Source organism: Hyaena hyaena, unplaced genomic scaffold, assembly GCF_003009895.1.
Source record: "Hyaena hyaena isolate Hyena2069 unplaced genomic scaffold, ASM300989v1 scaffold_35, whole genome shotgun sequence".
In the NCBI taxonomy this organism is placed as follows: domain Eukaryota; kingdom Metazoa; phylum Chordata; class Mammalia; order Carnivora; family Hyaenidae; genus Hyaena; species Hyaena hyaena.
In genome coordinates, this window is record NW_024080667.1 from 4,443,002 (window position 1) to 4,460,596 (window position 17,595).

The window sequence follows — 17,595 nt, forward strand, 5'->3', positions numbered from 1 at the left end:
GTTTAGAACACAGATACAGTAACATACGTTCCCATATTCTCTGGAGCTGAAAATAATGAATAGTGTTAACACGTGTGGTCCTCTGCTCCTTAGGAGATAGCTGCATGAATGCCCAAACCAAATCCTACAAAAAAACCCGAAAGGGTTACCTACACAATCAATTTTAAAAGCAGTAATAAGAGTGACGAGCGCAGTTTTGTAGGGAAAGACAGGCACCGGGGCCACAGGTGACTGGAGACACAGTAGGAGGCTGCTGTCACACCTGCGGCTGCAGGGAGAGCCAGGGAGCAGGCGAGTGGGGGTGGAGGGGGTGCCCGGGGAAGCGAGAGTTCGGGGGAGCTGCCTGGCCCGGGGCACCAAGCTGCCCTGTAGACTTATGTGGCACAGTGGCCACCAGCTTCTCTCCACAGGGGCCTGTCTCAAAACAAAGGACTGGCCCCACCCTGCTGCCCCGACTCACAGTTAGAAGGTGGCGTCCCTGCTTGAAGTCTTTGATCCCTGCCAGTCTGTTCAGCATGCACTCCAGGCCCCCACACTGTGCCATGACCCCAGCCATCTTATACACTTCTTCTTCATCCTCTTCTTCATCTGAGGGAGGAGGTAGGCCAAGCAGAAATGGAGGAGAAAATACAGATGAAAATAACACAGATAATCCTCTTCCAGGCTGACAGCTAGCTCCCTTTTCCTTATCTCCAATAAAAGCATAGCAGTGAAAGGGGTCAATACCTGATATTAAAGTACGTGATTGAAACCAGTTAAAATTATTTACTCACATATGTGAAAATACAAGCACCACCACCACCATCGGGGGTGCAGAGGAAGCTAAGCTAAAAATAAATCTGAACCCAAGTTTGTTGCTAATTGCATTTTATTTCCCCAGGGTTTTTTGTTTGTTTGTTTTAAACCCCTGAGGTGTGTGAACTGGGCCATGGATATGTGCACTCTTTCTCAGTGGGAGAAGGAATCTCCCATCAATCCTGACCAGAGGCACAGGAGAGTGTGTGTCCAGAACACCCCTAAATCCCAGGACATGGACCGCTCACTGGCCCCAGACCTCTCAGGCAATGTGCAGCTGTATCTGGGGGAAGGGCCTACCTGTGGTGGAGTCCAAGGACTCGATAAACTCCTCGGTGGCATCACCCAACAGCCCCCGCATGCGGTAAACAATCCTCATGGGCTCTCCCTGAGCAGAGACAGGTGGAGAAAGGCGCTTGTAAACAGGCCCAGGAAATGCAAGGGACGCGACACCTGGCCTCGCTCTTGTATTTCCCTCCAAGGCCTTAACCACAACATCTAGAACCCAAGTGAGCTGCAACTTCCATCGGGGAAAGGTTTATTTTATGTAATGTCTACCACAGGCCAGGAGTTGTGTGAAGCGCTTTACAAACACAATCTCATTTGACTTCATTGAAATTGTTAACAACCATAATCACTATTACTTATTGAGTGTTTTACTCTTTGCTAAGTTCTATGCTAATCAAGTGTGTCATATACCTCTTACACCGGGTTAAGCAGCTTTTTCAAAGTTATCCACTGACAGGTGCAGTCTAATTCCAGGCCCGTGCTTCCTTCAGGAGCGCAAATTCTAACCAGGGAGAACCACTACTCAAAGAATCAGGACAAATAAGATCACTGAGATCAGAGCTTCAATTCAAGACTCAGGAATCAAAAGCAAGAGCATAAGCCAATCCTGAGGTCTTCACATAAATCCAGCAAGAAAAGGGTTCTTCCAAAGTTATTCAAGTAAAAACCTCTAACCTGATGGAAAGATTAGAAGTTAAGCCTTCTACAAATTAGAAGATTAGAGCACTTTACTCAATTGGAGGATCCTGAGAGGTCACTATACACTGGGTACTAAGTTAGGCATTCTACCATCGACATTATTTTCATTCTGGACGTAAGAAACATGGCTCTGAAGTCGCTGCATGAAATGAGGTTGACGAGTCTGTACCACAGTAACTCAAGCTGCATGCCTCTAAGCCCCTGCTCAGCTTTAGGACAGTACCCCCTGTGGGAGAGAACTTGCCAGAAAGGCCAGGCTGCAGAAGTGTTCCCAGCTACGGAAGCCCAATGGGAACTAAGAAGGAGAACAGCTAGAGAACAAGGGCAGAGACATAAAGAGACACAGGAACCAGAATAGGCTCTAGTCAGTAGCTGAGGAGACAAGCTGTTTATCAGGGGGAAAGAGGGCAGAGTCAAAAAGGTGCCTGTGGACTAGGCATTACCGCGCTGGGCAAGTGACCTTCTCTCTCTACCTGCTCCCTGCTTCAGGGTTCAAAAGGGGAGGGGCCCGTGCACGCTCTTTGGTTCCAAACCGCCATTTACAAGGGCAGCCATAGAAGCTTGACCGTAGTGTTCTGTGTGCCTCTCAGATTGAATCTGTATCATTCCGTTCTGCTGCTCGAGTGTCAACGACGGGATGCACTAATGGGGCAATCTCCTGTGCGACCCTCTGCCAACCGGCAACTGTATGCACGGAGCGGGATTCCCGGCACAGTAGGAGAACCGGAAGGAGAGGACCAAAACCACGTGACAGAGTGAAGGCCAAGACGTACTAGCAAACACTACCAATTTCACTTCTGAAACCCTGCAGAAACATCTGGGCCTTTTAAATCCAGAACTCACTGCTTCCAGAGTGAAGCATCCAGAGAAGTCAGAGAGAAGCTGACTAGTTTCCTGTGCTTCAATTACTTGGTTCACTTACTTCACTTGATTCACGTAATAAAAAGATGGGAAGGAAAAGGAAAGAAATGGAGGAGAAGGAAAGGAAGGGACAGGGGAGAGAGGCGAGGAAAAGAGGAGGAAGGAGGAAGCAGATTATCTGAGACCCTTGGGAGAGGTCGAGCAGCACTGAGGTGGCCAAAGGACCAGAGCACCATGCTTCCTTTACTCCCGTCTCCCCGTCTCAGGGACAAGCTGCCCGTTGGCGCCCCAGTCTCCCCACTGGTAACACAGAAACTATGCCCGCTCCTGGACAGCGCTGCCAGAGACATTCTGAGGGGCCAGGCCCCTGAAAACAGAGGCTTCGTCTCGGTCCAGAGGTGCCGCACACGGGGGTACGAGACAGTGTGCGTGGCCCCCCCTATCGCACGCCTCCTCCGGCGCTGCCTAGCCGGCTGCTCGGCCAGAAACGCTCATCTTCTCCTGCAGCTCTCCCGCCTCTGCTCAGATGCCTCAAAAAGAGGACAAGACGACTGGTTTTCTCCCCAGCCACGAAGAGCGAGGCCCGGCTGGGTAAGTGACAGTGGGCCGCGGCTCCTCCCGCTACAAGTGTGCACAAGTCAGCAAAGTGAGGCCCCACCTCCGAGGAGACCAGCTGCATACCTCATTCGTGGTGCACCAGACCTTCTTGTAAACCTCGGCCACAGGGAGATCCAAACTGATGATCTTGTTGTTCACTAGAAGCTGAACAGAAGAGGAGACGAGGAATAATTATTATTCCAAATAATTATAAGGCAAGTGCATTTCAAGATCAAAGGGCACTTGATGGCAGCAGTTCATAACTCATCACTTTGTGTCCCGGACCTCTCGACTCTCCCTCTCTAAAAACCGCATGTGCGCACAACACACAGAACTTGGGATGCAACTGCAGAGGTTACTAACGCCCGTGAGCCAAACCAAGGATTCCAGGTGAAAATCCCCTGCTGGACATCCCGTCAGGTTGTGCCAGAAAAAGCGATTTACTCCATCTCATCCAACATGCTTTTCACCCCACAGATGGTACGGCCAGACCCTGGAGGTTGTTTGCCAGAAGGCAGCAGAGTCAGGTCCGGAAATCTGCCCGGGGCCCGTGTCAGTACTGAGGAGCTTAATTAACTTGGTATCGCTGGGAAATCTCTGTCAGCACAACAGGAACAATAAAATCCTACTTGGTGACAAGCAGTAGCCACAAACTGTGGCTTGCTGCGTGCCAGACGTCGGGCAGAACCCTTTACAGGTCAGGACACCAGGTGAGACAGGCAGGGAAACACCGGCCCCATTTATAGATGAGGAAGTGGAAGCAAGCTACCTGCCAAAGGCTAACCAGCTACCAAGTAGGGAGGAACCCGGATGTGACCCCTGCCCGTGCTCTTAACTATGGCAGCAACGTCCTAAGCTCGTTACCTCCATCCCACTGTCGTCCTCCAGAAGAGCCACCAAGTCACAGTCCTGGCAAATCTTGTTCTTTATGTCCCTCATAAGCGGCCCAATGCCTGGCTCGTTGCTGCTATAGGGGTTCCCGGGCATCCTGCCCTGCAAGAAGTCTTCTTGTTGGGGGTCCTTCTCCAGGGTCACAAAGAATTCAGTGACTTCATTCTCCTCCTAAAGGATAGAGACAAGGACGCATCAGCAGTGATGGCATAAACATACTCTCAGAGGGTCGGCAGAGGCCTTTCAGATTGAGACCAGGCCACGCTGCTCTATGGACACTCGGGGGGGAAAATCCAGTCCCTCACACATTTTAAGACATACACGACAAGAAATACAGAGGTGATTCCAAATACGCTTCAAACAGCCTTCACCACCAAGCCTCTCCTCTGAAACTCAGGGTGGAGTGGGAGAGAAGTGGGAGTGGGAGAGAAAGCCTACCCAAACAAGCACACGGGCGACGTACGGAAGCTGCATTACTGAAACAAGGGAAGGGGCTTTCCTCAGCCTGCTCACCTCACGTGACGGTAACCAATGTGGAGCTGGATGGCTCTGCCGCTGAGGAACCCCCTCAACCATCCCCCCCCCCCACCGCCCCGAGTCAGGAGGGCCTATTACAGAACACTCCGGTATGCCCGACCTCACAGACCTCTCATTGTTAACGGAGGATACTGGAGGAGTCCCTGCACCATACCCTGCTCTAGGCTGGGAAACACGCACGCGGGTCCGTGTGCACAGAACACAGGCACAGAAAGAAGAAAAGTGAGCATTTCTTGTTCTGGCTCAATACTGCTTCTTTCACAACGTACTGAACTGGTAAGCAACAGGATTCTGGCAATGCAAGGTTAGACCCGGTTCTTGAGAAGACTGATCTAGACCTTAAACCTAGGAAATAAGACCAAGGAAGGTCATCTGGTTTCCCATCATTAGGAGCAGGAAAACCAGGGGGCAGCTGGGTGGCTCAGTCGGTTAAACGTTCGACTTCAGCTCAGGTCATGATCTCGTGGTTTGTGGGTTCGAGACTCATGTCAGGCTCTGTGCGGACAGCTCAGAGCCTGGAGCCTGGAGCCTGTTTCAGATTCTGTATCTCCCTGTCTCTCTGACCCTCCCCTGCTCACACTCTTTCTCTCTCAGAAATAAATAAAACATTAAGAAAAAGGAGCAGGAAAACCAGAAGGTTGCTCCTGTAGGGTCTAAAATATAGAGCTTTCTGAAATGTGGCTCAACTGCCCCCAGCTGGCGAGACAGCCCACCAAGAAGCTTTGCGGCAGGATGGCAGCACAGGCACCCTGAGAGGCAGGGGAAGATGCCCACTTACGGGATAAATGATGCTGCAGAGCCTCTCGAAGATGAAGACGGGGGTCCGGTAGTCATCCAGGTTGTAGCGCTTGGCTGTCTCAATGCACACAGCCATGAAGGCCTTGGTTTCTGATTCTGTACCTGCCAGAAATCAAAGTGGCCACGTCAGTTAGGAGAGAGCTTCACACCTAAAAACCATGATGAGATGTTCCGTGAAGTACGGTCACCAACGGTTTCCTTCTTCCTGGTAAATTTTGAAACACCTTACGTGGCAGTATCAGCACTTCAGCTGGAAACCTGAGGCGGACTGCTTTTCAGGCCCAGACCACTTTCCATTTGAAAGCTCCAATGCCCAAGTCAACACAGTCACCTCCAGGGCGGCTGTGGGCACGTCTTGCTTCCTCTCAGAATCTATAACCTCCTTAAGGAGAGGAGCTGTGCAGCGTGCCTGGGTGGCTTAGTCGGTTAAGCATCTGACTTTCGCTTAGGTAATGATCTCGCGGTTCGTGGGTTCGAGCCCCGTGTCGGGCTCTGTGCTGACTACCAGCTCAGAGCCCGGAGCCTGTTTCAGAGTCTGTGACTCTCTCTCTCTCTCTGACCCTCCCCTGCTCACACTGTCTCTCTCTCTCCTAGAAATAAATAAAACATTAAAAAAAAAAAAAAAAGGGAGAGGAGCTGTGCTTCATCCAACTAGCATCCTCTTGCCCAAAGCAGGTATTCAAAAACGTCAAATAATAATCCTAACTGTATTCCAGACAAAGTGTAGGGAAGCTTTGGTCTAAACGATTAGGTGGATGGCCCTCTACAAGCCAGAGAGACAACTTTGAGTCACAGGAAAATGAAGAAATAGGCCTCAAAATGGTCCGAACCGGCTCAGCACGGCATGACGAAAATACAGAAGGGCCTCCGCATCTGGCCATACAGCAGACTGCACTCCCTCACCTACTCCCCCCTTCTCGCCACTTACAAATAACGTAAAATCGTGAGTAATGTTTATCAGTGAGCTGCCACACTAGCAAACATGAATCAAAAACTTAAAACTAAGAGAAATGAGGAACCTAGGGAGGTTAGCAAAACTCTGAAGTTGGTGTCTGCCTTGAATTTTGGTTTCCACAACTTGCCAGGATTTGAGAGTTAGACACAAAGTTCCAGGTCGGCCAGCGTGGACAATCTAGTGGGAACCCCTCCCCCCCACCCCCAAAAGCCTGGTGTCTCAAAAGAGCTGCACCCACATTATAAGGGTCAACTGGAAAGAACTCTACCTTCCCCCTGGCAAGTCACTGAAACAAAATGGTCTTCCCTTACAATCTGGCACTGAGTAGAGGGGGGAAGGTCTCCCTTGAGAGAACTCCTAACAGGCTGCCCCTCACAGGGGTCTGTGGCTCAAAAGTCACACTACCTACAAATAGTCCAAAAGATCTGAAGCTCCGAACTTTGTTGAAGACGGCGCCACGATGCAGTGCCCCCAGATGCGTCGCAGAAACGGTTACAAATCATCACTGGAGAGACCCGTATCTTACTTGGGGCCTAAAGAATTCCCACAGATGGGAGCACCCGGGTGGCTCAGGCAGCTGGGCAGCTGACTCTTGACTTTGGCTCAGGTCATGATCCCAGGGTCGTGGGATCGAGCCCATCAGGCTCTGTGCTAAGCATGGAGCCTGCTTGAGAGTCTGTCTCTCTCTCTCTGCTCTTCCTTGACTCATGCACACACTCTTTCCTTCTTTCTCAAATAATAATAATAATAATAATAATAAATTCCCACAGACAAACCCCCAAAAAGTGAGCTTGCGGTCAAAAATCATGAAAAGACAAAAAGATTTAAGGTGCCATAAGCAAGATCTGGAATAATAAACAGGAGAATCAGATCAACACATACTTCAAATCTTAGAATTATCAGACACAGAGGGGTGCCCAGGTAGCTCAGTCAGCTGAGCGTCTGACTTCGGCTCAGGTCATGATCTCACAGTTCGTGGGTTTGAGCCCCGCGTTGGGCTCTATGCTGACAGCTAGCTCAGAGCCTGGAGCCTGTTTCAGATTCTGTATCTCCCTCTCTCTCTGACCCTCCCCTGCTCATGCTGTCTCTCTCTTTCTCAGAAATAAATAAAACATTAAAAAATTTAAAAAAAAACAAAAACAACAAAAAAGAAACAGACACAGAAATATCTGTTCCATTTGAAAATCTAAAGAAAATGGGGAGAAGTATGAGTAAAAAAAGAAGAGACTACGAAATCTGTAGAGAAGCACAAGGACTCAACAGGCAGACGGAGGAGCTAACTCAGTGAAGAAAAATTAAATGAATGAAGTGAAAAAACCAAAGAAATCCTCCAGGATCAGCACAGAGAGATGGTGAGACAGACCCCATGACAGAGAGGTAGAGGTGGATGAGACACAGTGGGTGCTGCAAGAATGAGGGAGAGACTGCAGCAAAGTCAACCAAGGAAACAAACGATGGCTGAGAATGTTCCAGAGCCAGCGAAAGGACACGTGACTTCCTTCTGTTCTATGAGCTTAATATAAAAAGTTCAGACGGACTGAGCCCGGCTCTGGAATTTTACAGCTCCAAGAACCAGAACTGCTTCCGGTCTTTCCTCGAAGGTGGACAGACACCTGGCACCCCCTCTGGGCCGGGGCAGTGCTACCTGTGGTCATGTCCTCCAGCATCTCCAGCAGCATGTCCTGGGTCTCATCGATCAGCTTGGTCCTCTGCACCACCAGCTTCCGCAAGCACAGGTAGCCATTCAGCACGGTGCCCACCAAGCGACTTTTGAAGTGTCTTTTGATGGACTCCACCTCGACAAAGGAGGAAAGGAGGCCTGTGGGGACAGGAAAAAGCTGCTGCAAGAGCTCTGAATGAGACTGGGTGCAAGGAAGGGCGCTGTCTTCTAAACGCTATAAGCAACTCTCAAGAAACTTCCAAGCACCGGGCCAAATGCTCAAAGAACTGAACTGGTCAATGGCGAACAGGAGCTCAGAAACGAAAAGCCGCCACTGAAGAGGAAACAACAGGGCTTACGTATGCACGGAGTCAACACAAGAGGGAAGAGAGTCAACCTCGGCACCCCAGGAACTAAGGGTCAGGCCCCACGCTGTACCCAGGGGCCTAAAGGAAGGGCGTGGCGGCTGTCTCTACCTGTGAGACTTTTGAGGGCGTAGCCCTGCTGCAGGTCGGTGCTCAGGGTGGCCTCCTCCAGGGCCAACAGGCGGGCGATTTCCTACACGGGACGACAAGCACAGTCAGGGACACGCAGCTGACGACATCAGCCCCCTCTACCCGCGGCCCAGGAGCCACAGCAGCAACCAGGCGCCCCTCAATCAAGCTCGTGCTCCAATGGCCCCTCGAGCTGCTTTTGTAATACCAAAATCTAACTGATTCCATTTTAGAATAAACCTCCATCTTGAGAGTGAACTAAGCCTGAACCCAGTCCCAGGTTCTGCCCTTAGTTACTTCCCTAGCAATGGCAACAGCCAATCAGTTTAAAGCAGGTGCCTATATCCCAAGACGTTCCGGTTGGCAGTCTGCAGTCAGGCCAGATGGGCCAAACCAATCGGGTGCTGACAAGACAGCCTGTACCTATCAGGAGGCTGTCAGGAGGCTGCCAAGCTGGGACGCCCCAAACTCCACTGTAATCACAAAAAAAGCCCTGTGATCACGAGTTCGGGGCTCCATACCATCACCGTTGCATCAGGGTGCGTTGGGAGTCCCTTGTAATAAAGACCCTTTTGTATTTGCATGGGTGTTGATCCTTGGGGGTCTCAGGCGGCTCACGAATCGGGCCTAACATTGGGGGCTCGCCCGGGATTTCCCAAGACCCCCAGGACCCCCGAACCGGAGGGCCAACCAGCTGGTAAGAATCTATTTCTGTTGTGTTTATCTGTGTAACTCTGGTCTCAAGACAAATCTGTATTAGGCAACCAAAGGTGGTCAAGGCGGACACGCTGGGGGCCACGGTCGTGGGAGACCTGGAAGACGTTCCAGGCTCCTTCTGTATCAGAGGGGAAGAAGTGTCCAATGGACTGCCCCTAACCTGTATTCTGTATTGGTTCAGGGGGACAAGGCAGGTTGTGCCCACAATCCAACTGAAAGCCTTCGTCCCAGTTTGTTTCAGTTTGTTTGCCGCAGCATGTGCAGCGAACTTTGTTACCTGTTTCTCTATTTCTGCACAGCGAACTGTGTGCAGCGAACCTTGCGCAGCAAACACTGTGAGTGTTTCTGCACAGCCAACTGTGCACAGTAAATTTTGTCATCTGTTTCTCTGTGTGAATGTTTCTGCACAGTGAACTGTGCGCAGTAAATTTTGTTATCTGTCTCTCTGTGTTTGTGTGGGCGGCGAACTTTGTTATCCGTCTCTGTGTGTGTGCATGTCTGTGGCTGTTGGTTGTGTCTGTTAGACTTTTATTACTGGGCGACTGAGACTGACGAGATGGGACAGACAACCTCCACACCCATAGACCTGTTGCTCGGTCATTTCAAGGAAGTTAGAGCTCGAGCACATAATCTCTCTGTAGAAATTTCTGCGGAACTCCAGAGCCCAGGGCCATGGCAGTGATGTTCAAGGATGGCTTAAAGGTGGAGAAGAGCTAAAATGCCCCCAACGGGTCGCTATTCCTCATGACTGAACAAAGTCACAAAGATAACACTTTCAACAAATATTTCTTCTCAGCAAAAAAGGAGAAGCACAAAGTTCACCCCAGGGGAGTGCAGGCTGGACTGGGCAAGGGTTCCCTGGGCGAGGGGAGGAAGGGTACCTTGGTGATGAGGTTGCCCACGTAGGGGAGCACGCCCCGCGCGGCCAGGTACACTTTCCAGTGGGCTGAAGTGATGAGCTTCTGATAGAGAGCCAAGTACTCGGCGGCGCACTCGCCTGCTATGCTCAGCTCGTCCAAGTAGCTGCCCGAGACAGACAGGCGCTGTGAGGACTCGGCTCCAATGGCACCCTCTGCTCCTCCCACCTTCGTGTCCTCTGCTGCCCTCCGTTCCCCCTTACCTCCGGAGGGTTGGGGAGGCACCTGAGAAAACCCCAAAGTTCCCACTTGGGGACCTGTCAGCGCACAGTGGGGAACTGACGCGGTAAGCTATGCCCATTTGGAACAACAAGCAGCAAAATAGAACAGTGCTTATCCAGGAGGCGAGGCTGCAGTTCTGAATGACTCACGTAGAAGGCAAGTGTACCACAGTTTAGTGCCCAATGGCATGGGCTTTGGAATTACACTGCCTGGGTTCAAATCCTGCCTTCAGCAGACACGTCACTCAACCGCATCAAGCCCAGGCTGCGGGTGAGGGTTAAAGGAGACCTCGCGGGCCGAGCGTTTATACACTCATGAGACCTCAACAAACGTCGGTTGCTGCTGCTGCTCTCTTACTACCACCGTCCCCAGCACTACCACTCGGCTTTCTGGTCCTTTCCTGATCCTGTGTTCTTCTCTGAGGCATACAATGGCTACAGAGCCCAGGTGTGCCTGCCACCATCCTGATCTATCAATTCCCCCAGGAAAAGGGGACCGCTCTCCCGCTCCCCCTCAAGTGGCACCTGGTGAGGAGGTCCAGGACCTGCTGCTTGCGGCTGGGGATGGTGGCCAGAGCTTCCACAATGGTGCAGGCTGCCTGCCGCGCGGCCTGCGTGGCCGGAGTGAAGAGCACCTGCGGGACACAGGAGAGGAGCCACGGCTCAGGTGACAGACACAGGGAAGGGCCGCCCTTCCGGAAGTCCTCTGGGCACACCTCCGGGGACGTGGAAAGGTGAAAACCACCCAAAAAGCCCGATGCCACTGTGGCAGACTGGGAGGAAGGCTGCTCAACGAGCGCCCTTTGTCACGGAGAGTTTCTCCTTTATGGAATCTGGACAACCCACTAAAATGACTCAATGAGGAAACAACCAAGCAAGTATTTTCCTCAGCACAGATTTCTAGAACTCCGGAACTCTATTTTGGAGATAACTATATGCTCAATACTTACATTTAACCAAGTATTTCTTACTTTATACGTAACAGAAAAATGGATGCCTTCAATTACTTTAATCCTTTACAACGTTAGCTAGAACGAACAAAGAGAGGGCAGCAGGAGGTACAGACAGTGAAAGGAAGAAAAGGGAGGGCAGCACTGAGGCTTAGTTGCGGTAAGCGGCCGGGGGGGAGAGTGGCAAGCACACCAGCTGGGTGAGAGGCAAGAAAAACCCTCTCGACCCGAGTCGACCACGGTGGTGGCTGCCACCCAGGCCTCCCCGCCTCCCATCTGCAGGAGGCCAGAAAGCAGAGCAGAGGTGTGGGGAGGAGCAGAAAGGTTGGGGCGGGGGGAGGCGGGCCCAGGAGGCGGTCACTCACTTGTCGCAGCCAATTGTTATGGCCCAGTTTGAGATCCAAGGGCGGGGTCCTCTTCCCCCGCCGACTCAGGAACTGCTTCCACCTCCACACGTACTTCTCGGTCAAATAGAGGTGGCGGAGCTCCGACTTGCTGGGGGACTTCCCGTTGCCATCTATCCCTGGCAGGCAGGCAGGGGGAGGGGCAGGGTGGTGCAGAGAGGGGTAAGGAAAATGAAATGACAGAAAAGGGGGTAGAGTAGGGCCGTCGGGACAGGGGTCAGAGGAACAGACTTCCCCAGCCACGAAGACAGACGCACCTCTAATAGGAAGACACTTCTTCCAGGCTTCATAGGATGCTTTGGGGTCTCTCTTGAGCCACAGCTGAGCCTGGGCATGGATCTCGTTGGAGTATGGCTTAACTGTGGTGAGGGCCTCGACAGGGACGTCCTGCAGGGGGACAGCGGAAAAAGGTAGGGAGCGTGGCAGCACACCTGAGCCACGGCTCCAGTGCGAGGCCACTGGACGTATGCAAAGCCAAGCCAGAAGAATCAACGTTCATATCATTTACACCCGAGTAGGTGTTCCTGTTGAAGGCATTTGGCCCAACTTAGCAGCAGCATCTCCGCCCTGAGCATAAGGTCGCTGTTCTCCTGTGTAGGACTAAGAGGCAGCTGGCTTCCTACAGACTGTCCTAGAGCCCCAGATGCCAACTCCTATCCCAAGGCTGATCCGGTTCCCCAAATGTCAATCTACAAGAGGCCACCGGGCAGTCTCTAGAATTTTAGGAGCTGTTTACTAAGCAGAACTAGCCTACGCAGCCCTGCCTAGCACTCTAAGCCAGAGTTCCCAAGCTTTTTGGCCTTAGGACTCCTTTACGCCCTTAAAAAATTATCAAGGACCCGAAACAGTTTTGTGTGTGTGGTTCTATCTACTGATGTTTACCATATTAAAAGTTAACCGTGAGAAATCCTTAAAATATTAACGAATTTCATTTAAAAATAAGAATAAATCCACTACCTATTTATCTAAATGATGTTTTTTATATTTCCAAAGCGAAGATAACCTAAAGGAGCAGCACTACTCTGTTTCTGAGAACCTGCTGGATGACTGGGGCGCTAAGACAGCTGGGCGCTCAGAGCTGCGCTGGCCTCTGCTGTCTGGGCTACAGGACGAGGAGACACCCCGCTGTGCACAGACACACGGTCAGAACAAAGTGTATTTGAACCGCCTTCCCGGGTAACTGCAGGTTTCTCTCCTGGATCCCACTTTCAATACATGACAGCTCCTTAAAGGCTGACTGTCACGTGGAGTCTGAAACCGGCTGACACACTTCTCAAGGGTCCGCCGCACTAAGCTTCATCTTCACAAACCACGCATGGTGCTGTGGCACATGCCGGTCATCTGGAAAAGACTGGCTGAGTCAGGCTGGTTCCTCTGATGGGTTCGCTTCACTCAACTTTCAAGAAAATGTCTGCTGAACACCCAACTCTGAATAACACCACTGGCGATCACACGCCCCTCCAAGCGCACGGGGGGCCCCACGACAGGGGCAGCGGCTCCCCCCGGTGAGTGTGGCACCGGGGTGGGAGGCCAGGGGCACTTCCGGCACGCTTCTGCACACTCACGCCAAGTGCTAGGAACACGAGCGCCCACAAGCCGAGAGTTACAGAAACTGACGTGTGCCGCTTCGTTGAGGACGCCTGTGAGCAAGCGCGCACAGCCCTTTCTGCCAGCCCGGGCACGTGCACCACCAGGGCCAAGCCGGGCCTGGGAGACTTATGAAACAAACACTGGCCCCCGCAGAGTCCCCAATGGTCCAGGGAACACCAGGCGCTGGGAGCCTAGTTTTGAGACCTGATGCTTTCTCAAGGCCGAGACTAAGCACCATGCGAGCGTCGCCACGGGACTCCTGTGCTTACAGGGCAAACTCTGGAAATCTCTCGCCTCGCTCTGGGAAAAATGATGGTTGTGTGGGGTGGGGTTCCTCTTCAACCAAGGACTAATTTTTTTTTTTTTTCTGACAATGAGCTCTGTCAAAGGGAAGGAAGACGGGGACCTCAGTCCTGCCTTTTCTGAGGACTAAGAGATGGAGTCAGGGAAAACTCACTAAACGGTTCAAGATCCAGCTTCCGCCCTAGGGCTTACCACTCAGAAAGCAATCTTCCTGCAGTGATGAGGCCTCTTCCCATCAAGGGCTCCTCCAGGACAGAGCAGGAATCAAATGGCCCAAGGACCACCAAGAGGGATAAAGGAGCAGAGCCTCAGGCATGGCTGGGAGGAAGAATTATGGCCCGTTTTTCCCACGGGCCGGTACAAGCACTTGGGTCAATCTGGGGCTCAGCTATGTACTCTTAGAACAAAAACTTGGCTTTCCTCATTTGCCTAACAACTTCCTGAGTGGCTGGCATATGCTAGATAGTATGCTCTGTGCTGGACATAAAAAACACCACACAACAGACATCCCTGGATTCAAGGTGCTCTGAGCCAGCCCTGCAGACAGCTTGATCTTCTAAGGAGCAGCTAACAAAGAGGTGGGGGGCATCCTATGTAGAGAAGATGACGGACGGCCACAGCTAACATTTACTAAGGGATGAACGTGTAACTGTGTTAAGTAACTCATGCCTCACAACACTTCCGTGTGTTGTATTCCCACTGCACAGACGGGCAAACTGAGGAGCCAGAGTTAACGACCTGCCCAAAGTCACAGACTAGTAAACAGAAGAGCTGGGATTAGAAATCAAGATGTCCGGGGGACCTGGGTGGCTCAGTTGTTTAAGTGTCCGACTTTGGCTCAGGTCATGATCTTGCACTTTGTGAGTTTGAGCCCCACATCAGGCTCTATGCTGAGCCTGCAGCCTGCTTCGGATTCTGTGCCTCCCTCTCTCTCTGCCCCTCCCCTGATCTGTCTCTCTTTCAAAAATAAATGAATGCTAAAAAAAATTAAAATAAAAAAAAAAGAAACCAAGATGTCTGCTTCAGAGCCTTCAGAGCCTAGGATTTTCACCACTGCTCAATACTGCACACGCAAAGGCACTGGGGCAGAAAAGAACACATGCCTTCTGGGAGCTGCGAGTCGTCTGATGTGACTGGAGGAAGAACTGGTCCTCCAATATATCACCTTTCTGTATTTTCATGTTAATGTTACTCTTAACTTTCCTCTGAAGAATATTCCTGCTCAAAACTCCCAACTCCAGCGCAGAGGAAGTGCTGGTGCCCCTGCAGGGCAGGGAGGGGCGGCCACCTGCCCTCCCCTCCTGGCCCCGCTGCCCGGTACCTTGTTCTTCTTGCTGGTGGGAGCAGGCGGTTTGATCAGCTTCTGCAGGATCCGCAGGCACATGAGGGTGATGTTCTCCACCACTACGGGGGTCTTGATGTTCACCGCCATGAGGAAGAGGCTGAGAGCTGGGGCAGGAGGGACAGGCTGAGCCGCGGGCACCGAGCACCGGCTCCAGCGGGAGGGCCCAGGGCGGCCCCCACCCCTGAAGGGCCCCTAAGAAGACGGGCCCCAAGCTCACCACAGCGCAGCCGCAGCTCCCAGCAGCCGTCCTCCTTTGAGATGGAGTCTGTCAGCAACAGCATCTCATACTGCAGGCTGCTTGCCTAGAAGGCCAACGGGAGGAGACACGGGTAGAGGAGGGTCTGCAGGCGGGAGCCAGGACTGGGGTGCGTCCAAGCTCTGATCGGGAGGGGGGGCCTCCGGTACCCAGTGGCGCCATCAGAGAGACAAAGGAGAGCTGGAGACCCCTCTCCCCGCTCTGGCCAACCACCCATTTCTCTTCTCTCTCTGAGGCTGGCTCTGACCTGGGACAGTCACCCCAGGGAGACTGGTGGAAAGGAAAGCAAAGGAACCCAGAAGGACAAAAGAGAGAGGGGACAGAGGGGCAGCCATCCTACTCACCAGATCGGGATTGGCCCAGTGGCCCTTCAGGGCAGTGGACACTTTGCCAATGATCAAGTCATTCATTTGCTGGGTGGCTTCGGGATTGTCTCTGAGGAAGCAAAGGCGTGGGGGTCCTGTTACCCACCACTGGCTGTGCCCCCTTCCCACCTGAGGAGCTCAGAGAAAAGGCAATCAATGCCCAGGGCTACCTGGTCCCCCAGGGGCCCAACTACGAGACAGGCCCCATGAGGAGACCCTGGTCTGTTACAAAGTGCCCACCACAGACGGCCACCTGCCCCGCAGAGGTCACTGAGGGGAGCGCAGCACCAACACCGAGATCTCCTCCACATCACTGAGCCCCCAGGCTCCAAACCCAGGGGACCCTGCCAGGATGGGTCACAACACTTTCCCATCTTCTCCATCTGCCTCTACTTCAGCTCCCATGAGGCACCCGCAGTTCCCATCTATGCTCCATTGGAACAATGTCAACATGAATCCTAACAACATAAACTGTACCAGGTCACTTTCTTGCTTCCTCCCCCATTTTGAACAAAACCCAAAGTTCTTATGATGGCCTAGGAGACCCCCCGGGAACTGGCCCCCGGCGACCCCTAGCTCTCCTTCCCATTTCCCGTGTGGCCTCCATCACTCCGTCAGCACGATCCCCGACACACCCTGCCACGTGCAGCCACGGCAGGGATATCTGTGTGGCTTGTCCCCTTCCTCCACACACATCACCCTCTCCTCGAGCATCACCCCCACGAGATCTTCCCTGACCATCTTCTCCCACGCGGCCATTCCTCCCGCAGTCAGGCCGCCGCCCCAGCTTTACCTCTCTCCACAACGAAACTTCCTGACGCCGGGCTGCACAAGTGCGCCCCTGCAGCTCCCCCACCAGACGGAGGGCCGCGTGAGGGCAGGGGCTTCGCCGCATTACCACTGCGCACCTAGAGTCCAGAACAGTGCCTGGCACTCACAGCCACTCAAAATACACCTGCTAAGTGGGTGAACAAATGACACAGCAATAAACGGTCATCCATCACCTAAAATGCTCTGTAGATACACCACACAGAGCTCTGGCTGCTCTATCGGCATAAACTAGGTACTCAACAGACAGGAGTCGTTGCCCACGTGAATTATTTCACTCCACCCTCACGGCACGCCTCCAAGAGATTTACTCTTGTCAGCATTTTTCATGCAAAGAAAACCTCGGCTCAAAGAGGTCAGGAAAGCTGTCTGAGACACACAGCATCAGACGCCGAGTAAGCTCTCATCACCAGGCTCTACTGCTCCACTGGCCTCTGCATGCGAGCCTGGAAGGCAAGCGCCTGGGCGCTCCCTTCTCCCGCTCCAGAGCTCAGAGGCTTGTCTCCTCAGGGAGCCTCACTGGAACCAACAACAGACAAGCCAAATACTCTATTTACAAGGAAACCTGGGTCTCAAGAGCTCGCAGAATTCGCTCACCAAGACCCTGGGCACCTCCCCCTCTCTCTACCTCCCAGGTGAGCCGGCCTGGCCAGCAGCGACGAGCACCGCGCTTCTCACCCCTAAGCTCCCAGCGGCACTGCTCCCAGCGGCCACCACACCCCCCGCCCCGCGCGTTAGGCGTTACCGGGCCCACAATCACGCTGCAGGCTCTGACCGAGTCAGCAGGCACATGAGCTGGCGGACCTCCTCCCGCATGGCCGCGGAGCCTCGGCGAAGATTGTAATCGAAGAGCTCACGGATGAGGCCCTGGGACACGAGGATGTGCCTCAGGGCCGGATTGGTGGCCAGGGCCCGGAGCAGCGTGATACAATGTTCCGTGACGGCCGAGGCGCAGCCGTAGCACTTGGTGGAGGACGTGTGGCCACAGCCCAGGACGGACAAGGCGCGGTACTGGCTGGCAGTGAATGTGGGCTGCACGGAGGTTCGGGACGACTTGGTGGCTGCTTCCCTCTGCTGCAGGTCATATTCCAACAACTCTTTGCGTGAAGCAAAGACTTTCTAAG

At 52.8% G+C, this 17,595-nt stretch overlaps 1 protein-coding gene across 4 annotated transcripts in view; it reads right to left on the bottom strand.

Moving 5' to 3' along the window:
• Positions 1 to 17,595, bottom strand: part of UBR4 (ubiquitin protein ligase E3 component n-recognin 4) — a 134,485-nt gene that overhangs the window by 20,900 nt on the left and 95,990 nt on the right. For all 4 annotated transcript variants that reach the window (XM_039228977.1, XM_039228980.1, XM_039228979.1 and 1 more), the window contains 15 exons: positions 17,247 to 17,590; positions 15,623 to 15,713; positions 15,240 to 15,324; positions 14,999 to 15,126; positions 12,042 to 12,171; positions 11,746 to 11,903; positions 10,956 to 11,065; positions 10,174 to 10,315; positions 8,558 to 8,639; positions 8,067 to 8,240; positions 5,447 to 5,568; positions 4,105 to 4,302; positions 3,325 to 3,405; positions 1,096 to 1,183; positions 461 to 588 (listed from right to left, as the gene is read on the bottom strand). In XM_039228977.1, the coding sequence (XP_039084908.1) occupies positions 461 to 588; positions 1,096 to 1,183; positions 3,325 to 3,405; positions 4,105 to 4,302; positions 5,447 to 5,568; positions 8,067 to 8,240; positions 8,558 to 8,639; positions 10,174 to 10,315; positions 10,956 to 11,065; positions 11,746 to 11,903; positions 12,042 to 12,171; positions 14,999 to 15,126; positions 15,240 to 15,324; positions 15,623 to 15,713; positions 17,247 to 17,590 (2,061 nt within the window). The remainder of the gene's footprint in view (positions 1 to 460; positions 589 to 1,095; positions 1,184 to 3,324; positions 3,406 to 4,104; positions 4,303 to 5,446; positions 5,569 to 8,066; positions 8,241 to 8,557; positions 8,640 to 10,173; positions 10,316 to 10,955; positions 11,066 to 11,745; positions 11,904 to 12,041; positions 12,172 to 14,998; positions 15,127 to 15,239; positions 15,325 to 15,622; positions 15,714 to 17,246; positions 17,591 to 17,595) is intronic.